The following is a 21614-nucleotide window of genomic DNA, read 5'->3' as shown; positions in this document are numbered from 1 at the left end:
GCAAATGCAACCATTTTGCATTGACAGGTGAACAGCTGGGGGAAAACTCAAGTTCAGTTTGCGTCAGGGCGTCTGCATGGATGCAGGGTCAAAGGCCAAAGGCCTGGCACGCTACCTCACCTAACCAGCTAAACCTACCCACCACCTGCACAAAAAAACAGAAAACAAAACCAAAAAACACTGACCACTGGCGGGACCTACACAGACCCTACCCAAAATATACCAGGATAGACCACCCCTATATAAAATAACCCTAGATACAACAGCAATTTATAAAATAGACCCCTGTTAAAAAAAAACAAATCTAAAAAATAAAGTGCAGTACCGTGTCTACACACCTGGTGGCGCTAGAGGCGCACCAAACCACCACCAGTCGACTAGCCATACATCAATTACTATATAAACCAAGTTTCGTACAGATAAAACACACCGTTGCAGATATATGGACAGTTAAGATTCGGCCAATCAGATGCCCTTTATGCAAATGAGGGTGGTTACTAATGAGGGTGAAAGTCGTTTTTACCTCCCTACCTATATGCCATTTTAACCCTAACCTAACCATAGCCCCAAACTAACCCTAAACCCAAACTAACCATTAGTCCAAAGACTACTTTCAATATTTAACACAAAACAATAAAAAAATATGAACAAACAGTCGATCAAACTCATCTATCCATCTATCCATCTATCCATCTATCCATCTATCTATCCATCCATCCATCCATCACTCCATCACTCCATCACTCCATCCATCCATGTATAACACAGGCCTAAAAACATTCACTTTTTCAAACAAAAACTTTTTTTTTTTTAACAAAAAGTTGTTTAAACTCATGTATCTATATATTCATCTATTCATCTATTCATCTATCTATCTATTTATCTATCTATCCATCCATCCATCCATCCATCCATCACTCCATCCATCCATGTATAACACAGGCCTAAAAACATTCACTTTTTCAAACAAAAACATATTTTTTTTAACAAAAAGTGGTTTAAACTCATGTATCTATATATTCATCTATTCATCTATCTATCCATCCATCCATCCATCCATCCATCACTCCATCACTCCATCCATCAATGTAACACAGGCCTAAAAAACATTCACTTTTTCAAACAAAAACATTTTTTTTAACAAAAACATTTTTTTTAACAAAAAGTTGTTTCAACTCATGTACCTATCTATCCATCCATCCATCCATCCATCCATCCATCCATCCATCCATCCATCCATCACTCCATCCATCAATCTATCTATAGAAATAGACACTTACCTGTCAGCATTGGTGCTGTTTCAGCACTCGTGCTGATATGCACGGCAAATGCAACCATTTTGCATTGACAGGTGAACAGCTGGGGGAAAACTCAAGTTCAGTTTGCGTCAGGGCGTCTGCATGGATGCAGGGTCAAAGGCCAAAGGCCTGGCACGCTACCTCACCTAACCAGCTAAACCTACCCACCACCTGCACAAAAAAACAGAAAACAAAACCAAAAAACACTGACCACTGGCGGGACCTACACAGACCCTACCCAAAATATACCAGGATAGACCACCCCTATATAAAATAACCCTAGATACAACAGCAATTTATAAAATAGACCCCTGTTAAAAAAAAACAAATCTAAAAAATAAAGTGCAGTACCGTGTCTACACACCTGGTGGCGCTAGAGGCGCACCAAACCACCACCAGTCGACTAGCCATACATCAATTACTATATAAACCAAGTTTCGTACAGATAAAACACACCGTTGCAGATATATGGACAGTTAAGATTCGGCCAATCAGATGCCCTTTATGCAAATGAGGGTGGTTACTAATGAGGGTGAAAGTCGTTTTTACCTCCCTACCTATATGCCATTTTAACCCTAACCTAACCATAGCCCCAAACTAACCCTAAACCCAAACTAACCATTAGTCCAAAGACTACTTTCAATATTTAACACAAAACAATAAAAAAATATGAACAAACAGTCGATCAAACTCATCTATCCATCTATCCATCTATCCATCTATCCATCTATCCATCTATCTATCCATCCATCCATCCATCACTCCATCACTCCATCACTCCATCCATCCATGTATAACACAGGCCTAAAAACATTCACTTTTTCAAACAAAAAGTTTTTTTTTTTAACAAAAAGTTGTTTAAACTCATGTATCTATATATTCATCTATTCATCTATCTATCTATTTATCTATCTATCCATCCATCCATCCATCCATCCATCCATCACTCCATCACTCCATCCATCCATGTATAACACAGGCCTAAAAACATTCACTTTTTCAAACAAAAACATATTTTTTTTAACAAAAAGTGGTTTAAACTCATGTATCTATATATTCATCTATTCATCTATCTATCCATCCATCCATCCATCCATCCATCACTCCATCACTCCATCCATCAATGTAACACAGGCCTAAAAAACATTCACTTTTTCAAACAAAAACATTTTTTTTAACAAAAACATTTTTTTTAACAAAAAGTTGTTTCAACTCATGTACCTATCTATCCATCCATCCATCCATCCATCCATCCATCCATCCATCCATCCATCCATCCATCCATCACTCCATCCATCAATCTATCTATAGAAATAGACACTTACCTGTCAGCATTGGTGCTGTTTCAGCACTCGTGCTGATATGCACGGCAAATGCAACCATTTTGCATTGACAGGTGAACAGCTGGGGGAAAACTCAAGTTCAGTTTGCGTCAGGGCGTCTGCATGGATGCAGGGTCAAAGGCCAAAGGCCTGGCACGCTACCTCACCTAACCAGCTAAACCTACCCACCACCTGCACAAAAAAACAGAAAACAAAACCAAAAAACACTGACCACTGGCGGGACCTACACAGACCCTACCCAAAATATACCAGGATAGACCACCCCTATATAAAATAACCCTAGATACAACAGCAATTTATAAAATAGACCCCTGTTAAAAAAAAACAAATCTAAAAAATAAAGTGCAGTACCGTGTCTACACACCTGGTGGCGCTAGAGGCGCACCAAACCACCACCAGTCGACTAGCCATACATCAATTACTATATAAACCAAGTTTCGTACAGATAAAACACACCGTTGCAGATATATGGACAGTTAAGATTCGGCCAATCAGATGCCCTTTATGCAAATGAGGGTGGTTACTAATGAGGGTGAAAGTCGTTTTTACCTCCCTACCTAACCTAACCATAGCCCCAAACTAACCCTAAACCCAAACTAACCATTAGTCCAAAGACTACTTTCAATATTTAACACAAAACAATAAAAAAATATGAACAAACAGTCGATCAAACTCATCTATCCATCTATCCATCTATCCATCTATCCATCTATCTATCCATCCATCCATCCATCCATCCATCACTCCATCACTCCATCCATCCATGTATAACACAGGCCTAAAAACATTCACTTTTTCAAACAAAAACTTTTTTTTTTTTAACAAAAAGTTGTTTAAACTCATGTATCTATATATTCATCTATTCATCTATCTATCTATTTATCTATCTATCCATCCATCCATCCATCCATCCATCACTCCATCCATCCATGTATAACACAGGCCTAAAAACATTCACTTTTTCAAACAAAAACATATTTTTTTTAACAAAAAGTGGTTTAAACTCATGTATCTATATATTCATCTATTCATCTATCTATCCATCCATCCATCCATCCATCCATCACTCCATCACTCCATCCATCAATGTAACACAGGCCTAAAAAACATTCACTTTTTCAAACAAAAACATTTTTTTTAACAAAAACATTTTTTTTAACAAAAAGTTGTTTCAACTCATGTACCTATCTATCCATCCATCCATCCATCCATCCATCCATCCATCCATCCATCCATCCATCACTCCATCCATCAATCTATCTATAGAAATAGACACTTACCTGTCAGCATTGGTGCTGTTTCAGCACTCGTGCTGATATGCACGGCAAATGCAACCATTTTGCATTGACAGGTGAACAGCTGGGGGAAAACTCAAGTTCAGTTTGCGTCAGGGCGTCTGCATGGATGCAGGGTCAAAGGCCAAAGGCCTGGCACGCTACCTCACCTAACCAGCTAAACCTACCCACCACCTGCACAAAAAAACAGAAAACAAAACCAAAAAACACTGACCACTGGCGGGACCTACACAGACCCTACCCAAAATATACCAGGATAGACCACCCCTATATAAAATAACCCTAGATACAACAGCAATTTATAAAATAGACCCCTGTTAAAAAAAAACAAATCTAAAAAATAAAGTGCAGTACCGTGTCTACACACCTGGTGGCGCTAGAGGCGCACCAAACCACCACCAGTCGACTAGCCATACATCAATTACTATATAAACCAAGTTTCGTACAGATAAAACACACCGTTGCAGATATATGGACAGTTAAGATTCGGCCAATCAGATGCCCTTTATGCAAATGAGGGTGGTTACTAATGAGGGTGAAAGTCGTTTTTACCTCCCTACCTATATGCCATTTTAACCCTAACCTAACCATAGCCTCAAACTAACCCTAAACCCAAACTAACCATTAGTCCAAAGACTACTTTCAATATTTAACACAAAACAATAAAAAAATATGAACAAACAGTCGATCAAACTCATCTATCCATCTATCCATCTATCCATCTATCCATCTATCTATCCATCCATCCATCCATCACTCCATCACTCCATCACTCCATCCATCCATGTATAACACAGGCCTAAAAACATTCACTTTTTCAAACAAAAACTTTTTTTTTTTTAACAAAAAGTTGTTTAAACTCATGTATCTATATATTCATCTATTCATCTATCTATCTATTTATCTATCTATCCATCCATCCATCCATCCATCCATCCATCACTCCATCCATCCATGTATAACACAGGCCTAAAAACATTCACTTTTTCAAACAAAAACATATTTTTTTTAACAAAAAGTGGTTTAAACTCATGTATCTATATATTCATCTATTCATCTATCTATCCATCCATCCATCCATCCATCCATCACTCCATCACTCCATCCATCAATGTAACACAGGCCTAAAAAACATTCACTTTTTCAAACAAAAACATTTTTTTTAACAAAAACATTTTTTTTAACAAAAAGTTGTTTCAACTCATGTACCTATCTATCCATCCATCCATCCATCCATCCATCCATCCATCCATCCATCCATCCATCCATCCATCCATCCATCACTCCATCCATCAATCTATCTATAGAAATAGACACTTACCTGTCAGCATTGGTGCTGTTTCAGCACTCGTGCTGATATGCACGGCAAATGCAACCATTTTGCATTGACAGGTGAACAGCTGGGGGAAAACTCAAGTTCAGTTTGCGTCAGGGCGTCTGCATGGATGCAGGGTCAAAGGCCAAAGGCCTGGCACGCTACCTCACCTAACCAGCTAAACCTACCCACCACCTGCACAAAAAAAACAGAAAACAAAACCAAAAAACACTGACCACTGGCGGGACCTACACAGACCCTACCCAAAATATACCAGGATAGACCACCCCTATATAAAATAACCCTAGATACAACAGCAATTTATAAAATAGACCCCTGTTAAAAAAAAACAAATCTAAAAAATAAAGTGCAGTACCGTGTCTACACACCTGGTGGCGCTAGAGGCCACCAAACCACCACCAGTCGACTAGCCATACATCAATTACTATATAAACCAAGTTTCGTACAGATAAAACACACCGTTGCAGATATATGGACAGTTAAGATTCGGCCAATCAGATGCCCTTTATGCAAATGAGGGTGGTTACTAATGAGGGTGAAAGTCGTTTTTACCTCCCTACCTATATGCCATTTTAACCCTAACCTAACCATAGCCTCAAACTAACCCTAAACCCAAACTAACCATTAGTCCAAAGACTACTTTCAATATTTAACACAAAACAATAAAAAAATATGAACAAACAGTCGATCAAACTCATCTATCCATCTATCCATCTATCCATCTATCCATCTATCTATCCATCCATCCATCCATCACTCCATCACTCCATCACTCCATCCATCCATGTATAACACAGGCCTAAAAACATTCACTTTTTCAAACAAAAACTTTTTTTTTTTTAACAAAAAGTTGTTTAAACTCATGTATCTATATATTCATCTATTCATCTATCTATCTATTTATCTATCTATCCATCCATCCATCCATCCATCCATCCATCACTCCATCCATCCATGTATAACACAGGCCTAAAAACATTCACTTTTTCAAACAAAAACATATTTTTTTTAACAAAAAGTGGTTTAAACTCATGTATCTATATATTCATCTATTCATCTATCTATCCATCCATCCATCCATCCATCCATCACTCCATCACTCCATCCATCAATGTAACACAGGCCTAAAAAACATTCACTTTTTCAAACAAAAACATTTTTTTTAACAAAAACATTTTTTTTAACAAAAAGTTGTTTCAACTCATGTACCTATCTATCCATCCATCCATCCATCCATCCATCCATCCATCCATCCATCCATCCATCCATCCATCCATCCATCCATCACTCCATCCATCAATCTATCTATAGAAATAGACACTTACCTGTCAGCATTGGTGCTGTTTCAGCACTCGTGCTGATATGCACGGCAAATGCAACCATTTTGCATTGACAGGTGAACAGCTGGGGGAAAACTCAAGTTCAGTTTGCGTCAGGGCGTCTGCATGGATGCAGGGTCAAAGGCCAAAGGCCTGGCACGCTACCTCACCTAACCAGCTAAACCTACCCACCACCTGCACAAAAAAACAGAAAACAAAACCAAAAAACACTGACCACTGGCGGGACCTACACAGACCCTACCCAAAATATACCAGGATAGACCACCCCTATATAAAATAACCCTAGATACAACAGCAATTTATAAAATAGACCCCTGTTAAAAAAAAACAAATCTAAAAAATAAAGTGCAGTACCGTGTCTACACACCTGGTGGCGCTAGAGGCGCACCAAACCACCACCAGTCGACTAGCCATACATCAATTACTATATAAACCAAGTTTCGTACAGATAAAACACACCGTTGCAGATATATGGACAGTTAAGATTCGGCCAATCAGATGCCCTTTATGCAAATGAGGGTGGTTACTAATGAGGGTGAAAGTCGTTTTTACCTCCCTACCTATATGCCATTTTAACCCTAACCTAACCATAGCCTAACCTAACCATAGCCCCAAACTAACCCTAAACCCAAACTAACCATTAGTCCAAAGACTACTTTCAATATTTAACACAAAACAATAAAAAAATATGAACAAACAGTCGATCAAACTCATCTATCCATCTATCCATCTATCCATCTATCCATCTATCTATCCATCCATCCATCCATCCATCCATCACTCCATCACTCCATCCATCCATGTATAACACAGGCCTAAAAACATTCACTTTTTCAAACAAAAACTTTTTTTTTTTTAACAAAAAGTTGTTTAAACTCATGTATCTATATATTCATCTATTCATCTATCTATCTATTTATCTATCTATCCATCCATCCATCCATCCATCCATCACTCCATCCATCCATGTATAACACAGGCCTAAAAACATTCACTTTTTCAAACAAAAACATATTTTTTTTAACAAAAAGTGGTTTAAACTCATGTATCTATATATTCATCTATTCATCTATCTATCCATCCATCCATCCATCCATCCATCACTCCATCACTCCATCCATCAATGTAACACAGGCCTAAAAAACATTCACTTTTTCAAACAAAAACATTTTTTTTAACAAAAACATTTTTTTTAACAAAAAGTTGTTTCAACTCATGTACCTATCTATCCATCCATCCATCCATCCATCCATCCATCCATCCATCCATCCATCCATCACTCCATCCATCAATCTATCTATAGAAATAGACACTTACCTGTCAGCATTGGTGCTGTTTCAGCACTCGTGCTGATATGCACGGCAAATGCAACCATTTTGCATTGACAGGTGAACAGCTGGGGGAAAACTCAAGTTCAGTTTGCGTCAGGGCGTCTGCATGGATGCAGGGTCAAAGGCCAAAGGCCTGGCACGCTACCTCACCTAACCAGCTAAACCTACCCACCACCTGCACAAAAAAACAGAAAACAAAACCAAAAAACACTGACCACTGGCGGGACCTACACAGACCCTACCCAAAATATACCAGGATAGACCACCCCTATATAAAATAACCCTAGATACAACAGCAATTTATAAAATAGACCCCTGTTAAAAAAAAACAAATCTAAAAAATAAAGTGCAGTACCGTGTCTACACACCTGGTGGCGCTAGAGGCGCACCAAACCACCACCAGTCGACTAGCCATACATCAATTACTATATAAACCAAGTTTCGTACAGATAAAACACACCGTTGCAGATATATGGACAGTTAAGATTCGGCCAATCAGATGCCCTTTATGCAAATGAGGGTGGTTACTAATGAGGGTGAAAGTCGTTTTTACCTCCCTACCTATATGCCATTTTAACCCTAACCTAACCATAGCCTCAAACTAACCCTAAACCCAAACTAACCATTAGTCCAAAGACTACTTTCAATATTTAACACAAAACAATAAAAAAATATGAACAAACAGTCGATCAAACTCATCTATCCATCTATCCATCTATCCATCTATCCATCTATCTATCCATCCATCCATCCATCACTCCATCACTCCATCACTCCATCCATCCATGTATAACACAGGCCTAAAAACATTCACTTTTTCAAACAAAAACTTTTTTTTTTTTAACAAAAAGTTGTTTAAACTCATGTATCTATATATTCATCTATTCATCTATCTATCTATTTATCTATCTATCCATCCATCCATCCATCCATCCATCCATCACTCCATCACTCCATCCATCCATGTATAACACAGGCCTAAAAACATTCACTTTTTCAAACAAAAACATATTTTTTTTAACAAAAAGTGGTTTAAACTCATGTATCTATATATTCATCTATTCATCTATCTATCCATCCATCCATCCATCCATCCATCACTCCATCACTCCATCCATCAATGTAACACAGGCCTAAAAAACATTCACTTTTTCAAACAAAAACATTTTTTTTAACAAAAACATTTTTTTTAACAAAAAGTTGTTTCAACTCATGTACCTATCTATCCATCCATCCATCCATCCATCCATCCATCCATCCATCCATCCATCCATCCATCCATCCATCCATCACTCCATCCATCAATCTATCTATAGAAATAGACACTTACCTGTCAGCATTGGTGCTGTTTCAGCACTCGTGCTGATATGCACGGCAAATGCAACCATTTTGCATTGACAGGTGAACAGCTGGGGGAAAACTCAAGTTCAGTTTGCGTCAGGGCGTCTGCATGGATGCAGGGTCAAAGGCCAAAGGCCTGGCACGCTACCTCACCTAACCAGCTAAACCTACCCACCACCTGCACAAAAAAACAGAAAACAAAACCAAAAAACACTGACCACTGGCGGGACCTACACAGACCCTACCCAAAATATACCAGGATAGACCACCCCTATATAAAATAACCCTAGATACAACAGCAATTTATAAAATAGACCCCTGTTAAAAAAAAACAAATCTAAAAAATAAAGTGCAGTACCGTGTCTACACACCTGGTGGCGCTAGAGGCGCACCAAACCACCACCAGTCGACTAGCCATACATCAATTACTATATAAACCAAGTTTCGTACAGATAAAACACACCGTTGCAGATATATGGACAGTTAAGATTCGGCCAATCAGATGCCCTTTATGCAAATGAGGGTGGTTACTAATGAGGGTGAAAGTCGTTTTTACCTCCCTACCTAACCCTAACCCTAACTCTAACCCTAACCCTAATTCAATCAATAAATTCACTTGACTTGACTTGACTTGAATTATTACCACAAGCTTTAATTTGTTATAAATCAAGTTACTAAAGATTAAGATTTGGCCAAATGAAAAAGCATTTTCTATCAATATTTATTTCTACTTACCAAACTCCCACTTCCAGGTGAAGTGGTCACGCCACTGTCGCTGGAGACATTCCCCATCTTCGTCTGAGGAAACAAAGTCGTTGTGAGCATTTCTTAAAATTAAAATCTTTATAAATAAATTAATAAATGCAGTTCTTTTTATTTTGCATTCATGCGACATTTGTGTTTAATTATAGTAATAATAGCCTATATATATATATATATATATATATATATATATATATATATATATATATATATATATATAACACTTTACAATAATGTTCTACACATTAGCTAGCAGGAATAATCCATTTACAGCACTTAATGTACGCATTCGTTTGTAAATGGTAAAGTATTTGTAACATTTAAGGTTGTATTATGAAATTACGTCAACTAACAGTAAACTGCGCATGTGCAACATCAATAAAGCGTTATTGTATAGTGTTTGTATTGTACATGTTTTGTATGAAGCTGTACTGTGGACTAAAGCTGGCGGTGTAGTCCATGCAGGTTATGTTGGCACTGCTCGTCTCTCGGTTTTTGGATTTAGCTCTGTTCACTGGATTACCCTTTTTGCCTCTGCCAAAGGCAAAAAAAAAAAAAAAGAAGTGAATATACACACATTTGATGGAATTTTGAGTACTGCAACAGGAAATTACAAAGCAGTGAGGCACACACCTGACAGTGCATCATATCAGCTCCAAAAATGGCCTGCATCTTCTTCCACAGGGAGACCATAGGCACCAGTCTTGGAGTAGCTTCCCAGGTCCAGTGGTTTGGCAGTGGAGGCATCGCTGGCTCCACTTGTGGCTCGCTCTCAGCATCCCTCGAGGAGCTCTGAGGCACGGAAGATGGCGCAGGAAGGAGTGGAGGGATGTTCCTCACCACCAAGCCCTTCCTGTCCATTTCTTCTAACCAGCTAAGAAAAACACTGGATTCACACACTTGAATCAAACAGCGTCCTCAATTAAATGTTGGCCTCCAGGTGAAGGAAAGAATAGTGACTGAAAATGTAGACAGCAGCTAGCATTGGCCAACACAGCGCCTTGGCTGCAGGGTTAGATGTGAAGTACTTGATCAAGAAGCGCTGCAGAGATGGAGAACCGAAGATGGAGCAGGAAGGAGTGGAGTTATGTTCCTCACCACCAAGCCTTTCCGGTCCATTTCCTCTAACAAGGCAGCTAATGAAAGAAATAGGACGCCTTGACATGAAGGATCATTAGTGAATTCCTTTATGTTAACAACAAAACATAGTAAAGAACTATATAAAATAACAAAAGTTATTAAAATAATTAATTAGCCTAAATTTGCCTCTTTCCAGAGGCCCACTGTCAAGCACAGACCACTACTTAGTACCATCTATGTGCCTTTCATTAATCAAGAACGAAAGTCGGAGGTTCGAAGACGATCAGATACCGTCGTAGTTCCGACCGTAAACGATGCCGACCCGCGATCCGGTTGGCGTTATTCCCATGACCCGCCGGGCAGCGTGCGGGAAACCACGAGTCTTTGGGTTCCGGGGGGAGTATGGTTGCAAAGCTGAAACTTAAAGGAATTGACGGAAGGGCACCACCAGGAGTGGAGCCTGCGGCTTAATTTGACTCAACACGGGAAAGCTCACCCGGCCCGGACACGGAAAGGATTGACAGATTGATAGCTCTTTCTCGATTCTGTGGGTGGTGGTGCATGGCCGTTCTTAGTTGGTGGAGCGATTTGTCTGGTTCATTCCGATAACGAACGAGACTCCGGCATGCTAACTAGTTATGCGGCCCCGAGCGGTCGGCGTCCAACTTCTTAGAGGGACAAGTGGCACAATCAAAAGGGCAATTACAAAGGGCAATCAAACTGTATTTTATATCACGAGAAAGCTCGTGTTGTGCAGTTTCACATGAGCCCAGTCTCATTAATGCGCCTTGCTCGAGGCCCGAGAAAACTGGGGTCCTGTCAAATAAGTTACAGGTGGGATGTTTTTGTTAAAGTCCCACCTGTAACTTATTCGACGCGGCCTCTAGGCTGTCTGTTTATGAGGTGAAACCTTCTGTACACCACTCAGGGGACACAGACCCACCCACTGATGTACATTGCAGCCATTAATTATGCATAATTTGCATAAAACTCAACCGTCCACAGACAGCATATAGGAGTCCTGTCAAATAAGTTACAGCTGGGATGTTTTGGATAAAGTCCCGCCTGTAACTTATTTGACAGATTCCCTATATGCTGTCTGTGGACATTACATTAAAAGGTCATATTTCATAAATACAGTGCTTTTATCTGGTGAAACCTACTGTACACCACTCAGGGGACACAGACCCACCCACTGGCCAGATTCGGCCAATCAGATGCCATATATGCTAATGAGGGTGGTTACTAATGAGGGTGAAAGTCGTTTTTACCTCCCTACCTAACCCTAAAAAAATAAATACAATTATAAATGAAAATTTCTAAAGACAGTTAATCTTACATAGAATATCACAAAAATATTAACAACTTGTTTTTTCAACATCTTCAGTGAAAGTGCACACAGTGAACGTTTCAATGGCAAGAACAAAAACAATCTGTGAATGTCCTATTACAGGCGGAAAGGTACAAAAAAGATGTGAAATCTAGCAAGTGCACACATGATCTATAAACAGTACTAAAATGGAAGTGGTGCCATAAGATCGCTAACGATTTCAGCAGCTTTCAGTCCATAATGGCGGATGCGCCTCCACAGCGCCATCTACAAACTGTTACCCATAACACAACAGAGTTTCGCCTCTTGGGCTTCTCTTTAGCTGTGGTAAAGTATGCAAACACCACGTGAGCGGTCAATACGGGAACCAGAAAGTGTCCGACTTCACGTCTCCGTTTGCAGCTCCTCCCCGCCTGCACGCGGCTACTCTCGCCGATCGGTTACATCCAGCCGCAGCCGATGTCGAACACACCTATTGTGTACTGCAGGCTGTGGGTGGGTATATTTATGCTCCGTCTCAGTTCAGTAATATTAATTTGATTATAATGTAAAATAAGTAGAGTTTTAGAGTATTTTATGTTTGTGATTTGGGTTGGCTAATATTTTGACCATTGCATTAAAATATTAACATATATTTTGTTAGTTATATCACCTTTTGTGAACTTGTGAATTTTGTCTGTTTGAGTTTGATAGATGTGATACAGACTTCGACCTCTCTGAGTTTTTACACTGAAGAAGAGCAGACACTTCACTTCAAACAACAGTGACCAACTTGTTCTGTTGGAGAATGGGGGTAATGAATCACTAGATCTGTACAGCTCATTCACATTTATTCGTACAAGTGTCTGTTCTATGTGTGACAGTTTGTGAGTGTTGGGCAATATTCTGTACACCAGTGAAGTGCAGTGCTTATATGTTGTATTATTTATACCTAATGAAAACACTTGTATTAGTAAAAGAAAAGAATGCAATTAAACAATGAGTTAAGGGACATTTTATTCCGGGGACACGAAAGAACTATACACAACAAAGCACAACATAAAAATGAACAATAAATAAAATGATGTCAACAAGAACAAAACTGATGAACTGCCAGAGACTGTGAAAAAATAAATAAGAAAAATATATCTTCTAGAAAATATTATTGAATGTTTTAGTTATGCAATACCAATATAGTCACATCCTCACCTGGTGGTGTTTTAGTTTTTTTCTTTTTTTTTAAACCAAGGATGAAGCAAATACAGTAATTGATAAAACATGTATTCTTTTTAAATTAAGTAAATTATCCAATTTTTCTTGCTTACAAGAAAACAGTTCCCAACACTGTTGAGGGGCGGATCATAAAAAAAATCACTGTCATTATCCACAACCAAACTATTTTCAAGGCCACCCCTCGACTAGGCCAAATATTTAAGAACCCAGAAACCACAAAATCAATTACATGAGTGAGAGAGAAACACCATAATCAAATTTTAGCTGGGTGTCCACACTGATGTCACAAAGTGCCAAAAGGGTTTGTTGGGATCAGGAATCACATTTAGTCTTATTACTTGCCCTGCAATACCTTTCCTGCCAAAACATCCCCTGAATTCCAAATGATGCTCCCCTTTTGGACCACTTATACTTTCTAATATGAAGCAAGCTTTTCCGTGTGAATCTACAGGCTGAGACGTCACTCAGGACTTTATCTTTAACTCTTCATCACAATCTCAAGCCGCTGATCTGTTAAAGGATTTCCCCATTTATCACACAGCTGCATGACCAATGGTGTGTCAAAGCCATGGCCATTTATGACCTGGAAAGGTATATCTGGCTTCTCCAGCAGAATTATCTTTGCCGGATGTCCCACAGTAACTTCAGTTCGCACAAATTCCTTTATGTCCTGATACTTGAAGCAAAAACTCTTTTGGGCCAAGAGAGAATGGCCAGCCCTGTCCAGGTCTGCTCAGACAGGCACTTCATTATGGCCTCATCTGACTCTGTGGCGAGGTTGGAAGCCGGTTTCCACAACCGTTGAATCTCCTCGGGTTTTGGGTAGTTGGACCTCCACCCCTCCTGCCCAATCAGCCTTGACAACTTTGCGGTCGAAGGCTAGTGGACTTTGAAGTGTGCTGAAAGACAAAATCAAATCACTTTACTCAGACGATCACTTTTTTGACTTCAATTTTGAGTTGGGCTTGCTGCGTTTTGATAGAGAACGTGTACGGTACAAAAAGTTTTTTGGTGTATAGTTTGTATAACTAAAAAAAAAAAAAAAAAAAAAAAAAGTGGTTTTGACCAGAAGATCAAACATTTGGCTAACTGTGTGATGTAGGTGTTTGTTGCTGTGTTAAAGGTTTAGAAAAATTACCATAATCATTGGTCAACGCTTGTTGGCGACAAACAAAAAACACCTGCAGTGTCAAGTTAAAATGAGCGACATTGCTGTATTGGTGGATTCGGAGACTTACACAGAAGATAGTCCTGTCTCTGGGCGTACTTGATATCTACGTATATATCAAGACTATGAAATACTTTTTTTCTTTTTCCACTCTGAATCCTAGATAACAACGAAAAATGGTCACTTACTAATGCATACGTGCTGTAAACATTGCATCATATTGCAAGCGTAGAGTCGTTAAAATAGAGATGTACTTACCGTCAAGGATTCCACAGCTCTTGGGCGCTGCATGTGGGCAAAAACCAAGACAGCCTCGCAGTAGTACCTATGCATGGTCCTTTCTCTGTCCCTGAGTTTTCTGCCCAAAACCAGATCATGAGCCATCCTCTTTACTTCCAGCTTTGCCACTCTTAAGATTGTCTGGCAGTACTGCAAGCCCATAAAGAAAGAACCTGTTAGGACGAAACAAAAAACAAGACAGGTTTACTAAAGATACCGCACTCGAGATGATGTGAGACAAGACGGGCGCACACATGGACCCTAAATGCATTAAAATAAAAAAATATATAAACACAAAATGAATGTCTTGTGTCAGGTTGTGTCTTGTCATCATGGGTCTTGTATGACTTTGTTTCAAACCTGTAAGAATTTCTTTTTTCTGCTGAACACAAAAGAAGATATTTTGAAAAATGTCTGTAACCAAACAGTTGATGGACCCCATTGACTTCCATAGTAGGAAAAAAAAATACTATGGAAGTCAATGGGGTCCATCAACTGTTTGGTTACAGACATTTTTCAAAATATCTTCTTTTGTGTTCAGCAGAAAAAAAATTTTTTTTACAGGTTTGAAACAACTTGAGGGTGAGTAAATGATGACCGAATTTTCATTTTTGGGTGAACTATCCCTTTAAACAAGAAGACACAAATTAAGCAATGCTAATACTTATCTTAACAAATAATAATATGTGGTTGCGCTGCTTCTCTCTCCGCAGAGCATGGGCGGTCTGTATCCACAAGGCCAGAGCATCTCCCTAAAATTGGCAAGACAACAGGAACCAAGTATGTAACCACACAAATACATAAATAGTATGTAACACTCTTTGCCGAATGAAGAATGTAGATTTCTTCATCAGAACTGTGAGTAAGAATGAGCTGGTGAGTTAATTATTTATTTTTTAATAACCTTAAACATGCCTGAAGCATAGCAGTTTGGCTGAGGTCCATCAGGTCCCTGGGCCAGTACCTTTTGGTCAGATCTCCTTCAGTCAGTCCGACTGCTGCACTTTTGTAGAGATGTTGTCCAACAGATCGACCATTAGGTTGTCAACCTCATTGAAAGCCGGTGAAAGTTCACCTCCACCTGTTCACATGTTCAAAGGCCAGAGCATCTCTCTGAAGGCCTTAGGGAGACAATACATTACATTTCTGTGGCTGTGGTCTATCTGGTCGGGTATGAATGAACATATTTCCATGAATTTGAACTTCATCAGAGGCGTGCTGTGTCTGCGTCTCACAGTCAGTGTGTATGTGGCAAAGGTTTGTTCCTGCGTCCAGAGCAAAGCGGTACAGTCTGATGAAGTCTTTATAAAGCGGAGCACATACCAGCCATGGCTCTCCAAATCTCACCGCTCCAGTGAAGAGGAACTCGCTGTAAACAATGAACAAAAATACATTAGCAACATAGTAAAAAGTAAGAATGTACAGCATGTATGTCCTCCCTTGGTCCAGCATCTCAGCGCGCACATGCCAGAAGCGCATGTCAAATCACTGGAAAACAAAAACAAGTCTGTGACCTCTGCTTTTTATAGAGATGCAAGAAAGGATTTTAAGATCTAAATCTGTATCGATTATTATTCACCACTATAGCCGTAGTCATATCTTATGCCGTACATACAAGTGGAAGTGTGTGATTTTTTTATTTTATTTTATGACTCACCTGGCCCTGGACCTGTTGAGATGCATAAACAAATGCTCTCCTGCTGGCTTCTTTGAAGGCCCCGGGGGAGCCTCTGAGACATCTTCAGCATTTTAAAACGTTACTTGTAGAATGAATAAACATATTCAATGTTGAGCAGTGGAGAGACTTACCGAATCCCGAACTTGCACTGAATATAGTTCCAGATGGCTCTACGGAGCATGGAAGTGTCCACACCCTGGTGTCTGGCCATTGTGTTGTGTTGCACTGATGAGGGCGGAGCTGCTGGAGTGGGACTCCCTGTCGGTGGAGACACCGTTCCTGCGGGCTTCTTTTCAGACACCATCTTCTCCGACTCACTGAAAACCAGACATTGTGTTAGAATGAATTGTGTCATTTCTAATGACTCACCTGGATGCTGGATGGGTCGAGGAAGCACTGCTCTCTCCTGGGATCAGTAGTGCTTTAAGCACACGGGCTGGTGCGCCTCCTCTTTCTGCTGTGTGGCTGGCTGAGCTGATGTACAGAGACCCACAGAGAAAGAAATCTAAAACGCTCTTTGCCACTTACATGCAGAATGTAGATTTCATCATCAGAACTGTGAGTCAAAATGAATAAAATTTTAATTACCTGAAGCATGGCAGTTTGGCTGAGATCCGTCAGGCCCCACTTGTCCTTTTATTGAGATTAATTTCTCTATCATTTGAGGTAACAATTTGCATAGTTTTGCATGTCCAATCACTTATTTCCTGTAAGCAGTGACCTTTCAAGAATTTGATGCCTTGGAAACAATAGAACTATATTCATACCTGGTTGTGTGGGCAGACAGCATGTCTGTCCTACGCCCGGTGCATTAGCTGAGACGGTCTCCGAGGGCACGCCATCACTGTGTTCCTCTGAAAGTTCTGCGAATGCAGTTATATGACTGACATTTGAGAATGGCTCTAGCCATAAAATGCCATTTTACATCCAGACTTAAATCCACGCCAAAATCCATCTCACCATCATCTGCTTCATTTGTGCAAAAAGGTCAAAATCTGACACAGCGTCCCTCTGCTCAGCTCCTCAGAGAGCTCCAGAACCTGCTTGGTCAGATCATCTTCAGTCAGAGAGCTGAATTTGTCCATGTCACATGGAGGCATAACGTCGCTAAGTTCCAAACTGTCGTTTATTTTCTTTAACATTTCATATCTCTCCTTACCCTTCACCTGCACGATATATATGTCCCCTGATGCTCAGCTTGGCCTTCTTGCTGTCCTCCTTTGGACCAGGCCTACTCGTCCAGCCATTCCAGGTTCAGGCCCTCTCCCCGGAAAGACTTTCTCTTCACACCATTGTCAAGTTTGCCGGAGACCTATTCCATTATTCCTAGTTGTCAATTAAAAAAAGAGGGAACATCTGTAGCATGTTTTTGCATAATAGGGGTTAAAATGAAAAACTACACAGTGAATGCAATAAAATAAAAACCTTAATTTTAAAATGATAAAATTAGCTTTTGAATGTAACTTAAAGCCACTTTGCTTTCAGTCAAATCTCAAGCTTTCTTTTTGTGTTTTGATTCATATTCAAGGTTAGTATTTGTAGTTTAGTTACTATTGTTTTTTCTGTAGTAAAAGAGAGGTGGTCAAACTGGCCTTGTTTCTTTGAGATGTACAAAGTAGATCTCATCATAATCTAAAAATAACTAAAATAATAAGTCGTACCTGCTTTACCTGGGCAACTGGCTTTTCTGTAGTCTGCCTTCAGGATCTGGCAGCATAGCTGAATTAAAAAACACACTGACGGTCTGTTACCATGGAACACAGCGTGGAGCACAGATGGTCGATGTTACAGTGACGCCAGGATCAGAACTTTAGACTGGATGGTGCGTGGGGACCTAGGGGCCATCTGCATGAACATAAATTTACTAAAATGCCTGTACAAAAACTTTTCTTACCAAACAATATTACCAAAGATTATTTCTGTTAATTTCAGAGTTAATTCAACAGCAGTGATGTAGATTCAACATCATAGTGTAACATTGATTCAACAATATTACCATTGATTATTTTTGTTAATTTCAGAGTTAATTCAACAGCAGTGATGTAGATTCAACATCTTAGTGTAACGTTGATTCAATATTACCATTGATTATTTTAGTTAATTTCAGTATTGATTCAGCATCGGTGATGTAGAATCAATCATAGTGTAATGTTGATTCAGTAGCATAACTATTGATTTGTTGTTCAACAGTTTCAACATTAACTGAGGGTGCAAAAGTTATGTTAATAAAATATCACTTTGTAATGTTGAATAAATACTATTACCGTTGATTTTTGGTTGAAATCTCAACATTGCTTCACCATTTACTGAGGGTGCAAGAGTGATGCAAAAACAACATCACTTTGTAATGTTGAAGCAATATTAACACCATTATTTTGTGGTTGAAATCTGAACATTATTTCAATATTAACCGAGGGTGCAAAAGTGCCTATGCATGGTCCTTTCTCTGTCACCGAGTTTTCTGACCATACCCAGGCCATCCTCTTTACTTCCAGCTTTGCCACTCTTAAGATTGTTTGACAATCTTTGAGTACGGCAAGCCCATAAAGGAAGAACCTGCTAGGACTAAACAAAAAACCAAGACAGGTGTAAGGGATCCGCTGGCAAGTGTTGATGAGAACCCAAGTGCAGTTTGTTAATAAACATACCAAGATCAATCATAAAACAAAAGCACAGCGTGGCATGAACTTGGAACAAACCATGACGCTTAACAAACAGTGAAACAAAACTTGACAAAGACACGTGGCAAACAGAGGGCCTAAATACACACAAGACTAATAACAAGACAAGGGACACCTGTGAACAATGAAACAATTAACTAATGACAACATGACACATCAGACAAGGGAACACATGGGTAGATTTTGGTGGGTGGGTGAGATCCTGCCAAGTCAAAACCACCCAAGTCAAAACCTAACTCGCACTCAAGTTGAACACAAGCCCCACCCAAATCTACCCTCTCACCTTTGTGCTTTCAACGTCTGCTTCATTCTTCTGTGGATGGTACATGGCTTGGGCTTTTGGTGTCTGGGAGTGATTTAGGGACCTAATAATAAAAAATATTTTGGAATATTAATATATAAAAAATATTAATATGTTTTGATTCTATGAAAAAATGTGCAACACAGTGACACGGCATCAAATGTGATTTTCTCAACTCGCCGATTATGCCAAAATTCACCGGGGCCCCACACCCAAACCAAACGAGCTAGAGGCACGGCAGCTTCTCTCTGTACATAGTTATTTAGCTTTTCTCTGCCGTGACCATGGAACCTGAAAAAAAAAGTTATGTTGAACTCACCTGTGATTTTGGTTTAATAGATAAAAGGAGTTAAAAATACCTTGTCAACTCCTTGTTGACCTTTTTCAACATACCAGCTCGTATACTGTCCAAAGGACTGATGAAGTCTCTGCAGTCACTGAAGAGACTTTTGTCTTTGGTGTGGATGCTGTTGGACGAGATAATATTTCATGAACCTTAAAGAGAGAAAGAAATGGCTGTTACAGTCAGAAGACAGCCTATCTGATAATTATCAGTTGACAGTTACATGATGTGTTTGTTACACAGTACTGACCTCTTGAGACTTTTCCAATAATTGAGCACTGTCTGCTTTGAGTTTCGTTTCCGTCAGTACTTTTGTCAGTACATTAAAGTACTCTTGCACCTTATCCACCTCTCTAACAAACAACAGGCTCGGCTCATTGGGGTCCAAGCATGAACCTGAAGACAGATTCCACCTGTAATTATACATTACACATTAAAATCTGCAGGGCTGAATGTAAAATAGGTTAACATGTGACCACAACACACAGTTTATGGATAAGATAACAAAATACAAAGTGGGAAAAAAGCCTTTTATGATGGGCATCAGTTCAGTTCTAGAGCTGCTGAAATTAGATCAGTTTATGTTGATATTCAATAGCGACTGGTATTCACATTGTATACACTAAAGGTGCAATCACATTAGTGCTATTTTGGTAAAATTTCTATGGTTGGTCAGCACCACGTTGCCACGTAACCAACTTAACCATGAGCAAAATCTGCGTTGGAAAACTTTTCCACCCTCATGTCAAACTCCCAAACGTGCAAATTCTTATTGAAATTTCACTAGGCAAAGGTAAATGTGACCGCACCTTAGGCGAATATACTTTACACTCACCTCAGAATAAGTGGGGAGTGGGGGAACTGGAATTGGGGTGCGTTCATGAAAATGGGACTGTCTCCTCCATCATAGTCATCCAACAGAGGTGTGAGAGGTTGATCTAGGCTGCAATCACGTCTAATGTCACAGTAGCTTGGTGGGGCGGATGATGGAATTCGCAGGGACAACCTTGTTCATCCATCCTCTGCTCTCGGCTCGTGGACGCAGCAGACTCATGTCTACAAGATCAATGAATGACTGCTTTGAGTAGCAACATTACAAATAACCATCTTGTTCATTAGACTTCAGATTGCTTACCGTGTTCAGCAATCTGCTCTTTTCTCAGCAGCCATCTCAAAGGCCATCCGGGCGTCACTGCTGGATTGTTGTATCTAGAACACAGGGCAACATTAAAATGCAAAATAACAAGCGGACATTTGCAACATGTGCAGTTGCTGGTTCAGTCTTGCCCTGTGACTCTTGACGGGCCTCCTCCAAAAAGGGCACGCAGATTATGACACAGTCTCCCAGCAGCTTCTCTCTGCCGGAACCATGGAATCTGAGGGGAAAAAAAACAAACAAAAAAACAGCATTGTTGAACTCACCTGCAAATTCGGTTTAATAAATAAAGGAATATATTAGAGTATTACACCGTTAGAGTAACTGCTCACATGTCTTT

The 21614-nt window shown here is 39.6% G+C and overlaps 1 protein-coding gene across 13 annotated transcripts; it reads right to left on the bottom strand.

Annotated features, from left to right (window-relative positions):
• Positions 1-13434: 13434 nt before the first annotated feature.
• LOC309491438 (sestrin-1-like) lies at positions 13435-21544 on the bottom strand. Of its 13 annotated transcripts, none has more exons than XM_082190498.1 (16): positions 21254-21544; positions 20954-21174; positions 20369-20531; positions 20169-20270; positions 19956-20066; positions 19758-19839; positions 18455-18638; positions 17953-18119; positions 17754-17833; positions 16925-17656; positions 16773-16854; positions 16439-16484; positions 16027-16236; positions 15095-15863; positions 14907-14995; positions 13435-14567 (listed from the first exon to the last, which is right to left on the bottom strand). In XM_082190498.1, the coding sequence occupies exons 10-13, from the start codon at positions 17146-17148 to the stop codon at positions 16187-16189; spliced, it is 402 nt and encodes a 133-aa protein (XP_082046624.1). In that variant the 5' UTR covers positions 17149-17656; positions 17754-17833; positions 17953-18119; positions 18455-18638; positions 19758-19839; positions 19956-20066; positions 20169-20270; positions 20369-20531; positions 20954-21174; positions 21254-21544; the 3' UTR covers positions 13435-14567; positions 14907-14995; positions 15095-15863; positions 16027-16186. The 13 variants fall into 13 exon arrangements, 6 of the variants coding, with proteins under 6 accessions (XP_082046624.1, XP_082046625.1, XP_082046622.1 ...); XM_082190499.1 differs by having other exon boundaries at positions 16351-16484; positions 21254-21543; XR_014203120.1 differs by having other exon boundaries at positions 16027-17267; positions 17382-17426; positions 17561-17656; positions 21254-21536.
• Between the last annotated feature and the right edge of the window lie 70 nt (positions 21545-21614).

The sequence above is a fragment of the Leuciscus leuciscus genome, assembly GCF_965113295.1.
Source record: "Leuciscus leuciscus genome assembly, contig: HAP1_SCAFFOLD_254, whole genome shotgun sequence".
In the NCBI taxonomy this organism is placed as follows: domain Eukaryota; kingdom Metazoa; phylum Chordata; class Actinopteri; order Cypriniformes; family Leuciscidae; genus Leuciscus; species Leuciscus leuciscus.
This window is presented reverse-complemented; position numbering and strand designations above follow the sequence as displayed.

Coding starts and splice junctions, on each gene's coding strand:
- LOC309491438 (XM_082190496.1), bottom strand. CDS start 17,148: ATGACACAATTCATTCTAACACAATGTCTGGTTTTCAGTGAGTCGGAG. Junction 16,485..16,924: donor CAGTGCAAGTTCGGGATTCG/GTAAGTCTCTCC, acceptor CATTGTTTACAG/CGAGTTCCTCTTCACTGGAG. Junction 16,237..16,350: donor TTGCCACATACACACTGACT/GTGAGACGCAGA, acceptor TGTCTCCCTAAG/GCCTTCAGAGAGATGCTCTG.